This window comes from Humulus lupulus, chromosome 2, assembly GCF_963169125.1.
Source record: "Humulus lupulus chromosome 2, drHumLupu1.1, whole genome shotgun sequence".
Lineage (NCBI taxonomy): Eukaryota > Viridiplantae > Streptophyta > Magnoliopsida > Rosales > Cannabaceae > Humulus > Humulus lupulus.
In genome coordinates, this window is record NC_084794.1 from 5268005 (window position 1) to 5291972 (window position 23968).

The 23968-nt window shown below is 31.7% G+C and overlaps 1 protein-coding gene across 1 annotated transcript; it reads right to left on the minus strand.

The window, feature by feature from the left end:
• Positions 1-509: 509 nt before the first annotated feature.
• LOC133817013 (IAA-amino acid hydrolase ILR1-like 4) lies at positions 510-3175 on the minus strand. The gene is made up of 5 exons (XM_062249391.1): positions 2742-3175; positions 1963-2088; positions 1540-1854; positions 1240-1362; positions 510-1081 (listed from the first exon to the last, which is right to left on the minus strand). Exons 1-5 carry the CDS (start codon positions 3084-3086, stop codon positions 674-676), a joined length of 1317 nt encoding a protein of 438 aa, XP_062105375.1. The 5' UTR covers positions 3087-3175; the 3' UTR covers positions 510-673.
• Positions 3176-23968: the final 20793 nt, after the last annotated feature.

Sequence of the window (23968 nt, forward strand, 5' to 3'; positions counted from 1 at the left end):
AGTTTAACATTTTTATGTTATTATATTGTTTTATTTTAAAAATATATAAAATAGTGTTTAGTGATAATTAAAGTAAATTGCATTTAACATTAAAAAAATATTTCACAAAAATAAATTTTTATTGATAATTTTAATATTTTGTAGTGTTCAAAAGTGGAATTATTATGCTTGAAAAAAGCAGGATTATTAAATATTATTTTGTAAAAAAAGAATATGAAAAAAAAAATAACGCCATTATTGGTAAATCTATATATATATATATATTTAGTATGTTTATTTTAGTTTATTAATTATATTTTTAGCACTTTTGATATTTTTGTCCAAAATAAATTTATTCCATTCCATTTCATAGTCAACCAAACATAAGAATAGGTATTCAATCATTAATTCAATTATTCTAACCAAACAACGTAATCGCATTACCTTTTTTATTCCATTCTATTACTATTCCTATTCCTATTCCATTGTTTTCATTACCTCCAACCAAATGCCACCCAAGTGTCTGAACCAAACACCGGTGTTGTTGGGCACGATAAGTGACTATAGCAATTATATATAATTCTGGACTTTACATACACAAAATGAATCGTAATTTTCCTAGAGCCAAGAAGGCTTTATTTTTTTCTGGCTGATACATGTGGTGATGCAAATGATAATCGACCGATTAGCTAGATCAGAGCTCATCACGATTATAAAAATTGGGTTGAGATTGAGAACCAATAAGGACATGATTGAGATAAGTAGTAGCTAACGTAGCATGAAGGGCTGCACCATAAGGAAATGCATCTTCGGCGATTTCGAATTTGGGCGAGTGCAGTGCTACATTTCCAACAGTCTGATTCTGAATTCCAATGAAGAAAAAGAGCCCTGGTAGTTTCTCTTGGTAGAATGCAAAATCCTCTGACACTGTTAGTGCTGGGGGCTCTAAAACTCTTTCGGAGCCAAGCATTTCAGCTGCCACCCCTTTGTAGAGAGCATATAAAGCGTCGTCGTTTATGACTGCAGGGTATAAAGGCTTCTCATCTTCAAAGAAATCGACTGCGGCAGTGCACCTCGACACGACAGCCTGCGATACGATAACCTGTGTTCAACATGAAACATAAAACTAAAGTAAGTTTTTTCTTTATATATATATGATATATATATAATAGAATAATAATACATCTCTAAAGTAACGCAAATAACAAGCTGCTTATTATATTAAAAAAAATTAAAAGAATAGATGGTCTTAATAATTACCTCTTGGATACGTTCCTTGAGATGTCTGATGGTCGAAAATCCACGAAAAGTTCCACCAAATTTAGCGGTCTCTGGAATCACATTGAATGCATTGCTCCCTTCAAGTGTTGCAACCGTTACAACCTGCAAAATTTCAAATTTTAATTTGTTAGTTACATTGTTGTTAATGTGTTTGTTAGAGAGTGTGTATACATACAATACAATTATTGTTCGATTATGTATACATAAAATTTTATCAATCTTTTTGTTTCTGTTTTCTATACTCGTAATAATAATAATAATGTGAACTAAGAAATGTACCTGGGAATCAGCTGGATCAGCTTCGCGAGAGATAAGTTGTTGTAAGCTAATAATGACATTAGCAGCAGCAACAACTGGATCTTTGGATAAATGGGGAAGGGCGCCATGGCCCCCTTGTCCCTTTATTACAGCCTCAAAATTGCCACTCCCAGCCATAAAGCTACCAGCTCTTGAGGCTGTAACGCCCACGGGTACGCCATTCGCTACATGCAGCCCGAAAATAGCCTTCACATTGTCTAGAACTCCACTGTCTAAAACCTTTACAGCCCCAGCGCCTCCTTCCTCAGCCGGTTGGAATACCAGAACAATTGTCCCCTAATATAGTTTGCCATCATACTATAAAGTACGCCATAAACAGAAAAAAAAAAAAAAAAATTGAAAAAATGGGTATTAGAAAGATCAATGATTAGACAAAAAATCAACCTGCAACTCCTTCTCTTGAGTTTTGAGCATCTTGGCGGCACCAAGAAGCATAGCAACATGGGCATCATGTCCGCAAGCATGCATTTTTCCGGGGATTTTGCTCTTATGCTCCCACTCCACCTCTTCCTGCATACGTATGATATATGCGTGTGAAACTAAACCAAACACTGTACTAGTAAAAGAAGAACAACACTGATGAAAATGATTATATTGCTAGGCCTAGATATGTCTCTCAAATCTCAATTTTTCTTTTCTTTTGTACAAGTCGTTATTATTATGCAATTAATGGCCGTAACTGTCTTTTAAAAATTGGTTTCAATTAGTTACTGTGGAGTCTTTCTTTTCTTGTACATGCTTCTAATTGGTTTGAGGGGTCATTTTGTAATCCAAAACTCTTGAATATGAAAAGGGTTTTGGGATAGCCTTGATGGGGAGTCTATGACATAGAAAAGTAGAGAGAGAGAGAGGAAGGGATGTGATACAGGCCAACACTTTTGATAGAAATGGAATCTCGTGATAGTCTTGTCGAGGGGTATGGCACATAGAAAAGTTACAGGGAGAGGTCTGATATAGCTTGGTGTAAAACAGAGTATTTCCTTTCAAAGACTTTATCACTTTGTAAACTCCATCAAGGACGAAAAAGGAAACAAGAAGATAACTCTACTAATCATTAATCGGAGCCCAAAACTCTAATATTCTGTGATTGTGTGCGTATGTTTCTTGTTTTCTTTAATCAATTTACTAAATTAATTAGAGTAATATGTATATGGAATGCCTACCTGGATTGGTAGAGCGTCCATATCAGCTCTAAGTGCGACAAAAGGTGGTCCACCAGTTCCAACCTTGCCGATGACACCGGTTTTTGCGACAGGGTATGTATATGGAATGCCTAAATTATCCAATTCCTTTCTTATCAGCTTACTAGTCTCCACTTCATCGTAGGCCAGTTCTGGATGTTCATGCAGTTTCCTCCTGATTTGGACCATCCAATCAAACACCTCTGCTTTCTTGGCATAATCGAGGAACTTTGAGCCGAGTGCATTGGAGTCTAACGACAATACGAGTGTTGATACAACCATGAGAAAGAAAAAGTAAATCAAAAAGACCCACTTGGGAAAAGCCATAATATAATTTTTGCTATAGTAAACGGGTCAGAGTAATTGAGCTAGATTGGGTTGGGAATGATTGGTGACGAGAAACAACTAAGGTGATATATATATATATATATATATATATATAACCGGGGAACAGATTGGTTGGGTTGTGAAATTAATTGTTTATTTTTTAGAAAGAAAAAAAACTGTGGTCCAGAACAAACTGATCGATCAGCCACACGATATTCATTTAACCACGTGCGAACATTCATTTTGCAGGAATTGGTTTGGTAAAAATGTGTTGCTACATATGTTAGGCATGGCATGCATGTTATGTGGCCAATAGAAATTATGCATGAAGGTACGTGGTTTTTCTTCTTCTTTTTCTTCATATAAAGTAGATTTCACCTTATTCATGGTTTGGTATATTATACTTAATATAATATGTATTTTTTAATTAAGATTGAATTGGATAAGGTCCTAATTAGAATTTTCATATTGTCATTCAACAACTAATTCAATTCAATTAATATCTAACTTTTCAAATCCAATCCAATCTTTTTATAATTTGATTTGTTTTGATTGGTTTGAGGTAATTGAATTGATTTGGATCCTAAATACCTCTATTATATATAATTAATCAAGCAGGGAGAGCATAGTTTTTTAAATATTCAAACTACAATCCGCACATATTTTTTTTCTTCACATATATATTTTTTTAATTTGAAACCATAGATTTATTTATTAATAACACCCTTTTTCAACACATCTAGTATACACTAGTTACCCCCTCTTGATATATGTTATTTTTTTACATAAATGTGAAAAAACAAACAAGTAACTGGTTACCCCTCTAGATAAATATTATTTAAGCTAGCTATAGGATTTATTCTACATAACTTTGAAAAATTAATTAAGTAATTGGTTACCTTACTCATGTTTTAAAAAAAAAGTTACAGCCTAAAAAAAAGGAAAAAAAGGTTTACAATAAATAAAAAAATAATAAACACAAATCATATTACAAAAAAAAATTTGCAAAACAACCATGGAAAATTTTAATATAAAAATAGTTATATAAAATTAATATAAAAAAATAATCAAATTACAAACATACCCTTCCAAATTCATAAAACTTGATTAAGAGTGAAAATATGACATAAACAAACTTTTATACAAAAAAATATGGGAAACTAAACCCATAAAAGTAAAATTAAAACAAAAAAAGCCATAGATTAACTTTACTTAAAAAAAAACCATATTTTACACAATGTATAAAAATTCTCATATAAAATATAATTTTCACTATATTGTATTGCCTCAATTACCTAGAAAGAACAGCACATAAATATATATATGTATATATATACACGAAAAATGACAAAATTCCCTATAATAAACTATATATATTGCACGTTTTTCCTCAAAAAATAAAAATAAAAAATAAGCTATGCACGTGTCAATATACTAAAGGCTAAAGCACATAAAAACACAAAACAATAAACTCTGTTATATACAATTTTCTATAGTTTCTCTCACACTACTCTTAGAGAAACTAACCATGTCGATCTATATGAATATATATAATAACAAGTATTAATTAAAAAGTCCTACGCTGATGTGGATATGATATTTACGTCCATATTAATTTAATTTCATTGTCGCAATCAATTGGCTCCTTTTCATCAGTCAACTTCCTCCACTATTCAACAACAATGAGCCTCTTCATGCATGGAAAAGGAACATTCACATTCACATTCACAATCACAAGCAATATATAAATATGTCAATATCAAATTTTAAACACTTGTATAATTGTCAGTTTTTATGGGATAATGACTCTGAATGAGGCAAGCTTCTTAAAGCTATTTCTCTTTTCTGCTGTGATAAATTTGTTTAATCTCATTCCTTTATTTATTATTAAAGTAATACATAACTAATACTTTCAATATGCTTAATAAGTACGTGTATAATTAAGCAACTAAGCAAGTATACTGCTTCGTAATACTTAATGGGAACACAACGCATTTATATTATATAATATATGCAATGCAAATCATGTACTAATATTATAACGATGCTTATCGACATGAAAGAAGATAAGATATTTTTGTATATCACTTGCTAGTTTGTATATAAAATTATTCATTTTTTTACACCCATTTAACAATAGATATTTATGTATAAATATTAAATAATATATGCATGCAAAATTATATAATTGGGTATATATATAGGATAAATTATTATCTTAAGTTTATTAACGTACGTGATTTACATTATCCCATGTGATATATTAAAAGGATTTAGTTATGCCCATGCAAGTGTATTATCTTATTGGATTAATTTTTCCAATATATTCTCTAATTATATATAATCAAACATTGCAAACAATATAATTCAATCAAATATTATCCTTCACCTTGTACACTTAAGATATATACATATATAAATTATAAATATGTACATTTCATGAGTTCACTATAGATTAGCTAGCTAACTGACCGGCCCATCTACCGTATGAAAGACTTGTAACGATTGCAACAATTTTGTGACAAATTGGGCCTTTGGGCAACATGAAAAGGTAATCAATATTTAAATGCAAAGCCACTTGTGTTTTTTCCAATTACTTGTTTGGATATTGTGTTTTGACAAATTACTTTTTGGACTCTATATTTTGTAAAATGGTTAAAATAGAACCCTAAACCTAATTTTAGTCAATGTTTTCTCAACTAAAATCACAAATAATTTACCAAACTAACAATTCAGAACAAAAATAAAATCATTCTGCTTAAAAACTGTGTTGTTATATTCAATTTTTTCTTTATCAAAATTGAGTTTAGGGTTTTATTTTAACTATTTTACAAAACATAAGGTCTAAAAAGTAATTTGTCAAAACACAAGGTCCAAACAGGTAATGGAAAAAAAACACAAGATCCAAAAAGGTATAAACCCTATTATCTATTATATCTGAGACAATTAAGTCATTGATCACTGATCAAATCGAAATAATATGATACATAGCATATATATGAGAATGAGTGTTGTACAGTTGAGAAATTAAAATATACTAGATACAAGCAACGTGCAATATGCACGTTTGCTTAGTTTTATTTATAGAATTTATTAATTATTTTTATTAAATTTATATTAATGTCATATAAATTTTAAAATAAATATTTTATTTTAATTAAATAATTTTTTTTAAGTTTATGTTTGTTCTAGTTTTTGAATTTGGGAGTGACAACAAGAGATTATATATTATATGTTTAATGTAATATTAAATATTATACGTGTATTTTAAATTTAAGTTTCTGGCTAGTTTTTAAAAAAAAAACAATTTGTTACTAATTCACAATAGATTATATTATATATTTAATATGATATTATTATAATAAGTGAGTTTAAGTTTAATTAAATTTAATTTAAGTTATAAAATGTATGATTTTATTATTTTTAAATAATTATCGTTGTAGAATATCTAAAAAATATTATATTTTAATTTGTTTAATCATTTATTATTTTTAAATAATTATCATTGTAAAATATCTCAAAAATATCATATTTTAATTTGTTTAATTATTTATTATTTAAAAATAATTATTATTGTAAAATATCTAAAAAATATTTTATCTTAATTTTTTTAATTATTTATTTTATTTTATTTAAGTTTAAGAGATGTTATAAACTACCGTTAAATATAAGTATATTCTGTTAGATATAAAAATATTCCGTTAAAGTTAACATTAAAAAAATAAAAAATCTTTAAAACTAAGAATTTATGTTATCTACACACTTTTTATATATAATAGATATATTATTTTTTATTATTAAGTCTGCATTTTCTGATTTAATGTTGTACATAATTTGTATTGCAACGTGGCGGTTCTTTTGCTTCAATTGTTGTTGGGCTGGCTAGGAAACATAACTTAAATCTGTGATTTTGCTGCTCAAGATTTCAATTTATTCACCCAATTGAACATTTTGTAGTTTAAGGCATCTCCACATAATAAAGGTACCCACTCATCATTATCATTTGTATTTGGTCTAATCTGTACTTTGAAATCTCTTGTGAAATATCAATGTTTAATACATTTTCACCTTCGTTATTATTTTCTTCATTTTTTTTCTATCTATAAAAGGTATCTTATGTATCTATATAAGACAAAATATAATTAATTTTGTGTTGATTAATAAGTGAGTAGTGAGAACTAGGATAAAAAGTGTTACTCTACAACTGGAAGTAGAAGAATTTCTAAGGCATAATACTGCTTTACATATGTTGGAAATCTCCAACACAAGACCTAAATACACTGCATTCAACAACAAAATAAGTTAGAACAAAACTCACAAATGTACGTTCGTTAACACTTTAAAAAGAAGTTTTTTTTAATTAAAAATCTAAAAATATAATAAGGAAATATGTTCAGTAAGTGACTTTTGCTTTTTATTTCAAAAAAAATTTAAAACACTTTTTCATTTCTCAATCTCTCGTCTTCCTCGTCAATAAAAGCAAAAATTTTACCAATACCAACCAAAATAATGCAAAATGACACAAACCACTTGCACTGGTTTTATAATTATTTTTTAGTAAAGGTTCTATAATTATTGATCGTAGAAAAATATCATTTATATATATATATATCAAAATAAATTATTTTTAGTAAAGGTTCTATAATTATTGATTTCATATGTGACCATACGAGTAGAGATGATAGGAAAAAGTCTCTTACGGGCTTCATAAAAAATGACACCTCTAACTCCAACCAATTAGGATCTTTGTTCTTCTCTTTTTGCATATGTAGAGCTGTCATCATAGGTATAATTGAGTTAAGGTACCATATTTTTTATCGATCTACTTTATGGCATGCAAATATAGTTATATTTGAATTTGAATATAAATCTATAAAGTACTAGTTACTAACACTGTTGTAATTATCTATTAATATGCCATAAGTTAATGAACTTTTAGAATTAATGATCTAAAAAGCTTTGTCAAGTATTAATTATAGATAGATTGTAGTGCCTCAGAATTTTACTTAGTTAGATAGGATTATCTTATGCTGTAGTATTTTAGTTTTCGTAAATTTTGGTTCAAGCCGGAATTTTTTTGGAAACTCATAGAGAAAGTTATGGATTTTATAAGTTTAGTCTATAGTTTAGAAATATTAATTTTATCTTGAGGTTTAATTATTGAAATTGGTCCTAGAAATATTATTTATTATAACCTAAGGTTTAGATAGAATAATTAAGAATGTGACATTTATCACATGTATGTTTATTAAGGATTTAAAGATTTTAGATGAATAAAATAATCAAGGATAAACCTAGGAAGTCTAGAACCTTCCCTCAGATGCTGGGATCTCCTATTACTCAATCAAAGTGGTTTAAACAACTTTAAGTGTGCAAAAAAATCGGACTAATGTCATTCGATTACCCAAAAAATAACAATAAGAAAAGGTTAAAAAACAAAAATGAAAACTGTGAAGTTTGACAGAAAAGAAGACTTTTAGTGGATTTAAGTTTGATATCATGAAGACATTTTATTTTAGTCTCCATGGATACTTTAAGAGAGAAGAAAAAAGATAGAAGAAAAAAAGGGAGGAGAATGCCAAAGTTGATGACGTTTTTTCAAATAAATTTGGTGGTGATGATGGTTTTGTGATGGCTGCCATGACTCTTCAAAGAATCAAAGGGTGATCCGAGAGACGAGAGATGAATGTTAAAAAAAATGAAAAGGGTATTTTCGGAAACCAAGCAAATAGTAACATTATTTTAGAGTATTAGTAAATTATGATATAGTTTTTTATATATAAACTTACACTATGCATGAATACCCAAATTTCCCTTATAGATGCTCTTATTTTATATAAAGATTTCAAATTTTATTATATTAATTTAGAGTACTTATTAGTATCATATATTTTCAAATTATTATTAATATTATCTCACACACAAAAATTGATACTACACTACAAAGTCATCGTGATCAAAAATCATAAAATTGATATTAATATATATACACAGAAATTGGTGAAAATGATTTTTTTTAAGTGATTTTGTATTTTGACCTACTTTTGATAATTTTTACAAAATGGGTCCCGTCTAAAATTCAACACGTTGTCTAAATTTTTCGACTAGTAGTTTGAATTTTTCAACTAGCTGTCTAAATTATGATAATTATTAAAATTAGACTAAAATATAAAATAACTTAAAAAAAAAAAGTCAGTTTGACAAGAGCCTCATATATATATTATACATATCAGTTTGACAAGAGCCTCATATATATATTATACATATCCTCTTATCTCTTGATCGAATTTTTGTGCTTTTATTCTCTCCTATGAGTTCTAACGGTGTAGCTCATAGATTAGCACATATGACTTTATCAAACAAAGTCTCTTCCATTTGGAACGGGGATACTCCCTTTATTGTGTGGCCAACATTATTAATTTTTTTTTAACTTTGTGTTTTGCTTCATTATCTGTTTTGACTCTATGTTTTGACAAATTATTTTTTGAACTCTGTGTTTTGTAAAATAGTTCAAATATGTCCTTAAACCTGATTTTGATGAACAAAAAATTGAATATAACAACACAGTTCTTAGACAGAATGGCTGTATTTTTGTTTTGAGTTGTTAGTTTGATAAATTATTTGTGATTTTAGTTTAAAAAACTTTTATCAAAATCAGATTTAGGAGTCTATTTGAACTACTTTAGAAAATACAGGGTCCAAAATGTAATTTGTCTAAACACAGAGTCCAAACAAATAATGAGTCAAAACACAAGATCTAAAAAAACATAAACACTTAATTTATTAGCAGACATACCTGTAATGCCCCGGATTCCCTATTGTGGTTTAGCGGCTGGATTTGTAGGCCGGGAGGGCCATAATTGCTTAATTACGCTATTAAATGTGTTTATGCATATTTATGAGAATTATATTATAGTATAATGTTAATTGTATGCATGTCGGTGATATATGTTGAGACCACATTATGATGTGGGTTTGTTCGAGCTGTTCGACATGAGACGATCGTAGATTATTGATTAGCGGTTTAGTCACAACGGGATTAAGTGTCGGGACTTGGGTTGAGTCTCGGGGTGATTTTGATGATTAGAGCGTTACCGGGAAATAAAGGGTAACGGGATGTGAATTATTGGTGTTTATGATTTTCGAGAATAACGGGAATTGGAGAGCGTTAATTATGATTAACGAGTTAGGAGGAAAGTACCAAAAATGCCATTGGGAGTCTTTAGAAACCATTAAATGACCTAGGGGTAAAATGGTCATTTCACCCCTAGGATAGATATAACCTTATTTAGCTGAAAAAGGTGATGGAAAAACAGAGTATCTTTGAGAGTTCTCCCGTACCTTCTTTTTCTCTCTGTTCTTTGTGGTTTCTGAACCAATTTTGAGGATTCAAGCTTAGGAAGCAAGCCTTGGGAGTTTGGGAGTGTGTTCCATCATTGAAGAGCTTCGTAAGCCAAGCTTTGGGTAAGTTTCTAACCATAGTTTCTCTGGTTTGCTCTGTTTTAGTTTTGTTTTGCAGCTGAGTTTTCTAGGGTGAATTCATGGGTTTTGTTGGGAGTTTTGGCTAGGGTTCCCATGCTTGTGATGTTTGGGATGTGTTGGGATGGTTTTTGGGTTCATTTGGCATCAAGAATAGGCTTTGGAAGCTTGGGAATCGAGTTAGAATCGAAGGAGATGAAGAAGGTCAGTTCAGGGAAGTTTTGGGCTGGAGGTAGCGCTACAGCGCCCACCCTAGGGCGCTATAGCGCTCCTCAGGAGGGTTTCTGGCACTTGGGAGTTTCTGAGTATGGCGCTGTAGGGCTACCCTGTTCCTTCCAAACCCCGTTTTGAGTGTTTTTAAGGGTTTTTGACTTGGGGTTTCAATCCTTAAGGCCCGGGATCGATTCTACTCACCGTGTGGGCATGTTTCGAGGTCCCGAGGGTGGTGCTTGGGTTAAGACCCTATTATTGTGGATTCTCATTAATGGAGGTTATAATTGGTTGTGATTAGGTAACCGCTAAGGAACTAAAAGACCAATCGTTCTCAGGGGTCGTCTTTATCATACTTCTCGCTCGAACTTGAGGTAAGAAAACAGTGTATGGACACAGTTGCACCCTGTACAGGTATATGACATGCATGGTTTGATATTGAGGCATGTTGTTTGTTATATGTGAACGTGGATTGCATATCAAATGCTAATGATTGCTAATCACCTGTTTAAGACACTGACTAGTCAGGGACCGACTCTAAAGTCGATGATCACGCATTGGGTGGCTCTATGGCATTAATGCGAGACCGACCTAAGGTCGAAGAAACTTACAAGCGCTTGCCTGGTCTACGACCAGATGACTATAGCCAAGGTATATGACCCCGGTGACCGTTTGTCACGTGGCTAAGGGACGTTGTCCATAGTTTCGACTCTAGAGTCGTGAGGAAGGTTATGTTAGTGACCAATCACCATGCACCTGTCCTGAACAAACTTATGAATGAAACACTTATCGATTGAGCCCTGGTGACCCTATCGTTACATGGCTAGAGGGAGTGATGCTCATTACTGTGACTTTTGGCTATTGTCACCTATTTGTTGGACTGATAGTCCTGGATGATTATTATGATCGTTGTTGATATTATACCGTGTCTTATTGTGTTTTCTTGCTGGGCCTTGGCTCATGGGTGCTATGTGGTGCAGGTAAAGGAAAGGAAAAGCTTGGCCAGCCTTGAGTGGAGAGCTTGGGCGGTGTGATGTACATACAGGGCCGATTGACCGCCACGGTCAAGGAGTTCTCAGAGGGACTAGGGGTTTACCCTATTTTTGCCGCTTAGGCCGGCGGGGATTGTAAATTTGGAACTGTAGCGACTCTTTTGTATTACGAACTACTTGTAAACATTTTGAAAGGCTCATGAGCAGTTTATTTACTTAATGAAATGTACCCTTTCCTTTTACTGGTTTTCCACCTTAACCTGATAATAACACTTAGATCACGTTTTTAGCCAAAGGACTCGGGTAGCGAGTCAAATTTCCGGTTCACCGTTCTCCGTAATTGTTCTGGGGTAGCCAGGGCGTTACAATACCTATTTTATGTAATCTCTTTTGTGTTTAGTGAAGAACTTCCATTTAAAAAAAAAAAATTGTTGGGAAATTTGAATCAATTAATTGATTACAAATAATTACTCAAATGGATTCCATTAATATGTTTTCACCTTCTTTTTTTTTCTTTTCTGTAGACGATCTCAATGTACTTGGGACTAGGAGAGATTGGTCTTTGCAGGTAAGTTGGTACTGCTTTAGAGTAAGGAAATATGCAACTTGCTTTAAATTAGTAAAGTGTTACTCAACAACTGGAGGAAGTAGAAGACTTTTTAAGGAAAAATACTGCTTTTTATACGTTGGAAATCTCCAACACAAGACCCAACAAAACAAGTTGGAACAAAGATCACAAAGTACTGCAGTAAATACTTATAGTAAAATGACACAAAGCACTTGCACAAGTTCTATAATTATTTTTAGTAAAGGTTTTAGAAAAAATATCGGTTACTCATATATTAAAATAAATAAATAAATAAATTACTTTTAGTAAAAGTTCTATAATTATTGATTTCCAAATTGCAGGAGCCACTTTGCAAGTAGAAAGAAATAATAAGAAAAATCTCTTATCAACCTCATAAAAAATGAAATCTCTAAATCGATCCAACTAATTAGGATCTTTGCTCTTCACTCATTATGTATAGTTATCATCATTTGTATAATTGCATATTTTTTTTATTGGTTCATGCAATTATAGTTATATTTGATTTTGATGGTAAATCTATAGGGTATTAGGTACAAACATTGTCATAATTAATTAACAAAAATGAAAACACAAATTGTTATTTAATTCAAAATTAAAGGACCAAACCATTAGTAAAGTAAACTTTTAGAATTACCCATCTAAAATACTTACTCAAGTTTGAATTATAGATATAGTGTGTGTCTTGCTTCTCTAATCATGCATGTTTTATTATCTTTACTTAATCAAGTTATTAGCTTTTTATGCCATCTAATTACCTTCAAAATAATAAAAGAGGATATTCTTCTGAAAATGCAATCAAAGGTTGTTCTCTAACAAGCAATTTTTATGTGCAATAAAAGCTATTAAAACTAGGTTATTGGATTCTATTATTTGTCATCATTATCAAATTTGCTTTCACATAAATATTGGAAATAATTATTTTTTTTATAAAAAAAACAGTCATTGCATTACATGCATGTATAGATAATTAATTTTCATCTAGATTAATTATCTTCTTTCCTATAACCTTAAGGATGAAAACAAGAGGCCTTAACTATTCCATTATGCTCTAAAAAAAAGTTTGTAGATATAGTAATAAAAATCAAAGGTACCAAGTCAAGCAATAAAGTAGAATTAAATTTGGCCATGTTTCCTTTGCCTTTTTTTTTTTCCTTTTAGGATTTATTCCATTATGCTCTCCTCAGTTTTAGTTAAAATACAACAACGACTCCCAAGTTTCCAAAAATTCAATAAAAAACTTTTTGTTTTGCAAAATGGTATAAAAAAAAAAGTCCCACGAGTTCGATTTTGGCAAAAAAAAATCAAATAAGATCAAAATACCTTTGTTTTTGCATTTTAATTTATTAATAGAAGTTTCGAGTTAATAAGTTTTATTTTAATATCTAAATAATTTTACTAATTTAAAAATAGAATATAAGCTTAAAACCAAAATTTTGTTTTAATTTTATTTTTGTTTTTCATTTATGATATATTTTAGTTTAACTTTTATTAATTTATGTAAACTTATTTCATTTTTTTTATATTCTTAAATCAAATTTAAAAATTTTTAGATTATTAATTTATATTCTAGATTTTAATTAATGTTTTATATTTCAAATTTAAAGTAATGCTCTATTAATAAGTTAAAATGCAAGAAATCATAAAAATGATATTTTGGTCTTATTTGGAAAAAAAATGGACTAAAATTGAATTCAGAGGACTTTTTTTTTACCATTTTGTAAAACCAAGGATCCTCTTTTTAATTTCTGGAAACTTGGAGTCAATAGGTTGTATTTAGTTAAAATTGAAGAGACCAAATTAGAATAACCTCTCTTTTTTACGTGGGATCATTTCAAAATCTTCTATATAATTGTTCTCACTAATTTTATGCTTTCCCATTTGTCCCTAAGTAAACATGTAAAGAAAGATTTCATTTTAAGTGGGGTAGGGTCTCCCCTTGAACCCACCCCATTTAAAGTTACAATAAAATTACATAGCACAAACAAAATTATAAAAAAAACATAACAAAATTTTCTTTTTCCTAGTTTTGAGTAGGCAAATTCTAGCATCACTCGGAGGACTTAGTCCTTCAGAGGTGGTCCTAGCTTCAGGCTATGTGTCATATTAAGAGAGATAAAACAATACTTTGGTAACATACTCTAATCAGTTATGAGAATCGGTTGACTAAAAGTCTTTGATGTGGTGGTAAAATATGATGACATATTTATCGTAGTAGTTACGTAAACATATGTCTAGGGTTATGTAATTTAAATTACATAATGCAAAACAAATAGAACGTAATAAAAATTGATATATATATTATGATTGTTTGGTATTAATTTTTTTTTTGGACAAGTTTTTTTTGTCAGTCTTATTTTTTAATTTTGATATGATTGAATTAACATTATTTGGTTTAAGAATATACTTTAGTGTAGAGCCATATGAATTGTGTATTTTAAGTGTTCTTTTTATAAAATAAAAAAAAAATTGTTGATGATAGAATGTTTAGCATCAATTATTGTAGATGGTAGAATGTTTGACATCAATTATTTTTGTTTACATATTTGACAATAAAATTAATTAGATGTTTTTTAACCGGAAAATTAATAAATGACAAAATGATTAGCATTAATTAAGTTTGCCAATGTGTTTGACTATAAGACAAATTAGAATTTTTTTAAAGAAAAAAGCACATGATAAAATGTTTAGCATTAATTATTTTTGCCAATGTGTTTGATAATAATATTAATTAGATTTAAAAAAATTGAAAAGGTTCCTGAAGGGATTAGTATTATCAAATAGTCTCAGAAGAGATAACATCATTGTTATCCAAAAAACAGGCGTGGATGACGTGGCAAACGTTTAATACACGTGGCTGACATCTGGCAGAATTAGTGCTCGACTATCGACCAGGAAGACATTTATTGTCACAGCGTTCGATCTTTATATACGACCAGCCTGGTAGTACGCATGCTATACATGGAGAGAATCTCATGCAGTTACGATAGAATCCGAAATTATCTCCCATGATTTCCTGAGTATCCGATTATTTAGGAAATAATATCTGTAACAAATTAATGTAAATCCTCCTTGAGCCTATACATAGAGAAAGATAGCTCAAGGGAAAGGATCTTTTTTTGCTTTCTGATCACTTGAGATTAGAGTTATTCTATTTGATATATTGTCTTGTTCTTCAGAGGTTTGTGAAACTCATTGAACCCTAGTTCTTTGATCACTCCTTTGAATCCTATATCAATAACAATTCAAGTGGACGTAGGTTATTACCAGATTCTGGGGCCGAACCACTATAAACTCTTGTGTTCTTTATTGTTTCGTCATCATATTCTTTTCAACGTGTTTGTCCAAATCAAGCATATTTGACTCCGTGTCAGTTGGCCAAAATCAGGGTCAACAATCATAAATACAAGTGGGAATAGAATTCAAAACCCCTCTAATACTAGTAATAGAACCCAGCCATTAGATTTAAAAAAATCTTTGTAGATAAAATTCATTAGATGTTTATCAATTTTTAAAAATGGTAGAATAATAATTAAATTTTGATGATATATTATTGACAATAAGATTAATTAGGTGTTTATTGATTTTTAAAAATGGTAGAATATTTAACATTAATTAAATTTGGTAATGTATTTGATAATAACACTAATTATAATTTTTTTTTAAATTGATGGTAGGATGTTTAGCATTAATTATTTTTGTCAATGTATTTGACTATCAAATTAGTTAGTGGTTTAGTGTTTGCCATTAATTATTTTTGCTAATGTATTTGAAAAATAAGATTAATTAGATGGATGAATGGTTAGCATTAATTATTTATAGTTTTTTTGTGATTGATATATATTTTTATACAAACATACTACTTGTCAATTGTTAGGCTAATTTTAGCCTATCTTTTTAAGTGTCTTTATCAGTGTCTTTTTAATGGTTCTTGTGTTTTTGGAGCGGAATTATGCTTGTTTTTGCTTGATTTCAGGTTAAGCTTATGTTTTGGGCATTTGGAGTGGATTGTGTAGAAATCAAGCATTTGGAGTGGATTGTGCTGAAATTTCAATTAGGGCCGCGGCGCAGGAATTGGCGCCGCGGCGCTCTTGCGTATTAGAGCCGCGGCGAGCCCCTTTCCAGAAACTCAAGATTTAGCCTTCGCCGAGTAGGGCCGCGGCGCAGGAATTGGCGCCGCGGCGCTCGTGCGTATTAGAGCCGCGGCGAGCCCCTTTCCAGAAACTCGAGATTTTGCCTTTGCCTAATAGGGCCGCGGCGCAGGAATTGGCGCCGCGGCGCAGGAATTGGCGCCGCGGCGCTATCGTCCGTACACTTCATAATTTTAAGGGCAATTTCGTCATTATTGGTAGAATATAGAATGAGGTCTTCATTCTGAAATTGGGGATCGCGATTTTGGACGGAGTGACAGAAAAAAAAGAGGGAAAGACAAGAGAAGACGGGTTTTGGAGCAAGCGTGGGCGATCGCCGACAACTCCCCATCTAGTTTCATCCTCTTTTTCTTTGATTTTTCCTATGTTATTGTTTAGTTTGATTATGGATTTGAATTTTGAGATGATGAACTAAACTCTTATTAGGGATTTGATGGATATTGACTGAAATCATCCCATGGTTAATGCTATTTGATTATTTCTTCTCACTTGTCTATGAAATTTGTTCATCTTTATGCTTAATGTATGTTTGAGATTGATCACCTCGAGCATGATTCATGATCCTAATGTGAAATCTGAAAAGTGAATATTAGGAATGCTCTAAGAGAATGAACGTAGGTTTTGATGCGAAACGAAAGTATTCGCATAGCTTATGTGATTTATAGATTATTACTTAAAGCGAATTGATTGTTGTGCTATCTCAGAAATGCAATAGTTGACAATGCAATTTAGAACCTAAATGATCTGAAAAGAGTTTAGGTAATTTTATAATCTGTCATTTCAGTGAAAGAAGAAGAATAGTCAACTAGCGTTAACAATTGGGTAATCGAAGCAATTGAAATCATATCCCTATCTTCACATCCATTGTTAAACCCTTAATTTCTTATTTGTTGATTTTGCTTATTTTGTTTTCTGCATTATTATTTAAACACCAAATTTTATTGTTGCCAAATAGAAATATAGATCCAATTTTGTTAGTACTTAGCTACAATTCCCTTGGGTTCGACCTCACCTGTGTGAGTACTACTTGTATGATACGTGCACTTGCGTGTATTAAAATATAATCAACATCAATATGATAATACTTGTTAGCTTGTATGTTAAATGCATATTGAACCATGGGTGATGACATATTTTCATAAGCGAAATTTGAATGTTGATTAGGTCTGAAATACCCTATAATTAGTTAAGGATGTTATAAACTACTACTTTTGGTGAGATCGGTGACGATCAACACTGATTGGAGCCTTTCAACCACTTCAACACGGTGCATCCTAGAACATTGTGGGTGGTAGTTCCACCATTGATTAGATCCAAATACTCTGCAATTAGCTAAGGTTGCCATTAAATACTAAATTGAGATGTGATTTGTAATGCCCCAAAATCCCTAATAAGGTTTAGGACATTGATTAGGAGGTCGGGAAGGCCATAATTGATTTATTATGTTATTAAATAATTATATGCATATTTCGGTGTATTAAATAATTATATGCATGTATTAAATATGCATCAAGTGAGGATTGAGGCATAGCGATCCTAGGAAAGATTAGAAGCTTATTAGCCGGAGGATTTAGTTGGGAAACAACTCAATCGGAGGTAATTCAAGTTTTAAGTTCTAAGTTTTTAAAGTTTTTAAGCTTGAATTGGACTTTGTGTTTTGATGAGTTTTTGATTGAATTGAAGCTTGGGTTTTGTTGGTTTTGGATCATGGGGATGTTTGGGAACTTTGATTTTTAGATTTGGAGATGTTTGGGTAGGTTTTTGGAAGGTTTTTAAAAGGAGAAATCGAGATTTTGGCTGGGTTTCGAGGTGGGGCCGCGACCCTGTTCTTGGGTGCCGCGACCCGAGCTTATTGCAAGTGGGTGGTGGTGCTGATGGGCCTGACGGCCGCGGCGCTTGGAAGGGGGATCGCGACACTTGAGGTCATTTGTGGCCGAAGTGATGTTATGATCATGGATACTCAAACCTTAGGCCTCAGGATCGTTCCTACTACCCGGTTTATTAGGATTTGATGTTTCGGAGGCTAGGTCTTGGTCTAGAAACCTTTTATTACTCATTTTGATGAGGTTTTATATTATGGTTGTGACTAGGTTTTCACTAGGGGCTTGGAATCAGGATCGTGCTTGTGGCTCGTTTATTGGTAATCTATGCTTGGACCAAAGGTAAGAAAACTGCACCCCATATGTGACATGCATGGTTATTATTGAGGCATGTTGAGTGTTTAAATGTGGATATGGATTGCATATCAAATGCTTGGAAAATCTTGCTTACTTGTGAATGGCACTGACTTACTAGTCAGAATCGGCAATGGTGTCAGAACTAGCTTTGAAGCTGTGACTTACTAGTCAAGTTCGACAGTAGTTTTGACCACTGGTCGTATGTTATTGACCTAAGAGTCAGGAGCGACATAAGCATGATGAACGCAAAGCCGATGAAAGATTAGATCTAATCGACATCTACATGTACATTGAATGACTCATCATGAGCATTAATGCCAGACCGACCTCAATTTCGATGAAAACTAAAAGCTCTTGTCTAGTCTAAAGGCTAGTTACTTAGAGCCAAAACCAGAAAGGCTAAGGTGACCTACATGTCATATGGCTAGGAGGGTATAGGACCTTCGAGATAGACTTAATTGTCATCTAATCTAGATGGACTTATTAGTCATCTGACCGAGATAGACTTATTAGTCATCTAATCGAGATGGACTTATTAATAATCTGACCGAGATGAACTTATCAGTCATCAGACCGAGATGAACTTATCAGTCATCTGACCGAGATGGACTTATCAGCCATCTGACCGAGATAGACTTATTAGTCATCTAATCGAGATAGACTTATTAGTCATCTGGCCGAGATGGAATTATTAGTCATCTGGCCGAGATGGACTTATCAGTCATCTGACCGAGATGGACTTATCAGTCACCTGACTGTGATAAACTTATTGTTGGTAAAACTTATACAAGATCTTTATTTATTTTCATGTATATCTAATATTAAACAAATTAATACGAGATAACCTAAAACATGTTTCTAAAATTGAATTCAAAGAGAAACAAAGAATAGAATACTTACAGTATATGCAGCGGAATGAAACAGTCCTTCCTTCAGTTTCTCTAACTCATGTATCCTCTCTGTCGCAAAGTATTATCAAGAAACTGAACCGATCTTCTATTTTCTTTACAACCTTCCAATGTATCCTTAGAATCACCTAGACTAGTGTGGGCAATTCTCAACACATGAGATAGATACAAAGAAGAAGGAGAGAAAATAATCAAAGAGGCTTAGAAAATGACTTGTGTTTAGAGAAAATCTAAAACTATCAGAAAACCAGTGATTAAACTTATCTATCATCTCAGAAATCTCAACTTATGACTTCTCTCTAAGCACTCATTTTATAGACTCAATTATACCATTTAATTTAATTAAAAAATCAATAAAATAATAGTCATTTTAAAGCCCTAGGTCAAAATTATCATGGGCTCTAGGCCCGTGAAATTTTTCATTTGATTATAAACCCATTGGACTTAAAATCAAGACATGTATTATTTTCTATTAATTTAATTAATTAAATAATTATTTAAATCATTTATCAAATTAATTATTTATAATTTGAACCTTGATTTAAACTTATTTATTAATTTAGATACTAATTTATCTTAATTAATAAATCTGCCATAATTTCTCTTTTTTTCTCAAAATTACATAACTCTGTGAAACTATCCAAAATTGACCTGATCAACTTTGATAATTCTAATTGATAATTAAATCAATTAATTGAGACTTTCTAGATGATTTAATCCAAGATACAATGGGGACCATGGGCCTATGAAATCAAGCTCCAATAAGTTATCATAAATATAACAAATAAATTTACTAACTTATTAATTCCTCGTGACTCCACTATAGACTCGGAATTGTACTCTTGAATTCATAGAACGCTCTATAACAAATATAGATACGCTATTAATTATCCATTGTTATAACCATAATTTTCACTCAATCCTCTATAGACGGTCTACAATGAGATAGTTCCTTGTAAATGATATTTCAGTAAACTAATTTAATTACTGAAATGAGATCTCTATCATTTAACACATTGAACCAAACTAAAAGGAAACCATCATTTCACGTCTTCATCAAAAGCTATAGATGTTCATATCTATGATTAACACTCCCACTCAATTATACTACCGAGTTCCCAAGATGTAAGTATGGACTAGTCCGTAGGGTAAGCTGGTAACGAACAAGTCAAAGAACTCGAATAATACAATCAGTTAGAATACTAACCACTCAGAATTGAGATTGAATTGACCTATGGTCAACTATATGATATGACTAGAATAGATAATAACGGTATGTTTACTTATCTTATCAATTGTCAATATCGGTCCTGTCCGGTGTAACAAATACATCCGATCTTATCTACTTTGCTAATGTTCTCGAAAGAATATAACACTATAATGTGTAAGTAGATCATATCATAGATTGGCAAGTCAATGTAAATCATGTGCACTGACTAATCTTAGGACTAACTTATTTTGAACATATAATTATATTTATATTCCACTGTGATTACGTCACTATAAATAAGATTAGTTATATGCTCGGGATTTAATAGAAGTTTATATTAAACAAATAATCATGAAAATAAAACATGTGAGCAAAGTGATTGATCAAGTCAAAAAAATGATTTCTATTCTTTTATTGATAATGAGATTACAAAGAATTTTAATTTTAATTAGGGCATAAAACCCCAATACTTATCAGTCATCTAACCGGGATGGACTTATCAGTCACCTGACCGTGATAGACTTATCAGTCATCTGACCAAGATGGACTTATCAGTCATCTATTTAGAGAGTGACTTATTAGTCAACTAATCAAGGAATGACTTATTAGTGATCTACCACATAGAGACTTAATAGTCATCTACCTCAGAGCGAGAGACTTACTACTCTTCTACTCAGAGTGCAGGACTTCACAAACATGTATTTTTACCTGCTTGCATGCATGAGTAGGGTTATTACTACTAGGCATGCCTATTATGACTGCGTAACACGTTATTACTTGTTCATGATCATATTGAGTTTTCTTGCTTGGCTTGGGGTCACAGTTGCTGTGTGGTGCAGGTAAAGACAAGAGAAAGATGGACCATCCTTGAGTTGGAGAGCTTAGGTGACGATGTGTACATATGCGGCTGCTCGACCGCCACGATTGAGGGTTTAAAGAGGAACTAGGGTTAAACCTTATTTTGCCGCTTAGATCGGTCGGTTGTAAATATTTTGTTGTAATTAATCTTTAAATTATATTTTTGGGATCCCAATGTATATGGTAAATGTTGTAATGAAACGTTATATCTTAACCAAAAATTTTAACCCTAAACCGCTAATCATACTTAGTTACACGATTATGGTCAAATGACTCGATTAGCGAGTTTAGCACTGTTTAAAATGCACACCGTAACGGTCCCTAGAGTTTAGGGCATTACATGATTGGTGTCAATCAATACTGATCGGAGCCTTTTGACCACAAAAGCCAACAAGAAAACTATTTATAAATGTGATTGTTGATCTTAGAGCACCACAAGTGGAAATTCAATAGTTAATTAGGTTCAAAATACTCTATAATTAGCTAAGGTTCTCATAAGCTACTACTTCGGGGTGGCGTTGATCATAGCGTTTGACTTAAATAATATAAGTATTAGTTTAGATTAAATTAAATTATTTTTGAATGCATCACTTCAATTCTCAAATTAAAACTTAAAATTTAAAATTAAAACCAAAATAATAAAAACTTGATTTCGAAAATAATTATTTTTTATAATTTTTTTATTCATTTAAAACTTTCCTAATCACCTTTTGCAGCGACATAGGGCCTATAATAGAGACAATTGTCTGAATGGGTAAGCCGAATTTTTTTAATCTTTTTACTTATAATTTTCTTTTATTAAAATCTTTATGTATTTCTTTCATTTATAATGTTTGAGATATGAGTTTGATTTAGAACAACAAAAAATATGTTTGATTAATTTTTTTTATTTGTAAAATTGAATATTTATAAATTTAAAACCATTTAAACTAGTTTTATTATTTTTAATTACTAGCATTATATATGTATATAATTTAATAGATTTTAAAATTAATCAGTAAAACAAATAAGATTAATAAAAAAAACAAATTACTTGCCCTCCACCCAAAGAAAAAAAATGGCAAATGAGTTAAACTTATTTAGGACATGATTGGTTCGCGAGTATAAAATTGTATTTTTGAAAAGTGTGATTATGAATTAAAAATCTTAATTTAATATGTGAAAACATGTTTATTAAAATATGATTGATTGCATCGTGTGTTAATTGTTTTATAAAACATGTGATTGGTTGATCAAATTTCAAAATAATTTTCATTTATTAGTGTTACCCATGTTTTTCCCCCTGGGACACTAGGCATGACGCAATGGGTCCATGGGCTCCCTTAAAGAGATTCGGGCCCATCCTGAATCCGATGAACAGGGAAGAAGAAGTCCTAATAGCTCAATCGTCAGAAAGCCCAGCAACGTTCGATGGGCGCGACCATAACAAGTGAACTGGGACCAAGACGCAAGCCCAACTCATCTTCCCAATTCTAACCAACCCATATCCTTCGGGATGCCAATAGAGGTGGCAGGTTCACTAATCTGGAAATAGACCTTGTCAAGAATGAACCCATCTTGATGAGCGAACCAGGACTCCGGTAAATGAATTAGGACATTAGAAAAGGAACTCAGACCAGACGTCCGGATATGGAAGTTTGATCTTCCCTGACGCTGGCATGTCTCCAAGAAACACGGAAGTTGGTCTCCTCAACTAACCTGCAGAAGAGGTTACACACGGAATGTACGATGCTCCTAGGAAACAGTACTGCCACTACTCGGATAGATCTTCTCCCCAAGATCCCCTTAGAAGCTCACGCGGACCAGTCTGAACTTACGTACTATTGGCAGCTGTAAGGCTTGGCCATGCCCAAGTCGGCCTAATGGGCCCTGATTACTATGTTTTATTAATCAACATTTAGTGTATTATGTCTCCATTAGCAAGCAAACCATCATTACATCCCTATTGGGCCTGAAGACCAGTTGTGTACTGTAGCGGGGATCCCAAATTTTCTCTTGTAAGCAATTACTCTGCTCAAACTTGCAGAAATCTCCATTGTCAAAAGCTCTCTAAAATCTAATACAAGAGACTTGTGGATTACAGCTCATTAATGCCCCAACCATATAAATATTCTGTTTGTTTATCTTTGATCATTTCTTTCTAGCTCTTATTTCTCATTATATTTCTAGTTTCTAAAAAATTCGATAAACATTTAGAAATTTTGTTAATCAGTTTTCATTAAGATTTTAGGATGAAAACAAGAGGCCTTTAACTAATCTCTAAAAAAAAAGTTTGTAGATATAGTAATAAAAATCAAAGATCCGAAGTCAA

Bases quoted from the DNA above. Each gene is read 5' to 3' on its own strand.
- LOC133817013 (XM_062249391.1), bottom strand. From the start codon at position 3,086: ATGGCTTTTCCCAAGTGGGTCTTTTTGATTTACTTTTTCTTTCTCATG. The intron at 1,855-1,962 runs GTTGATTTTTTG...AAACTATATTAG, and splicing joins CTCAAGAGAAGGAGTTGCAG to GGGACAATTGTTCTGGTATT. The intron at 1,363-1,539 runs GTACATTTCTTA...GAAATTTTGCAG, and splicing joins CTGATCCAGCTGATTCCCAG to GTTGTAACGGTTGCAACACT.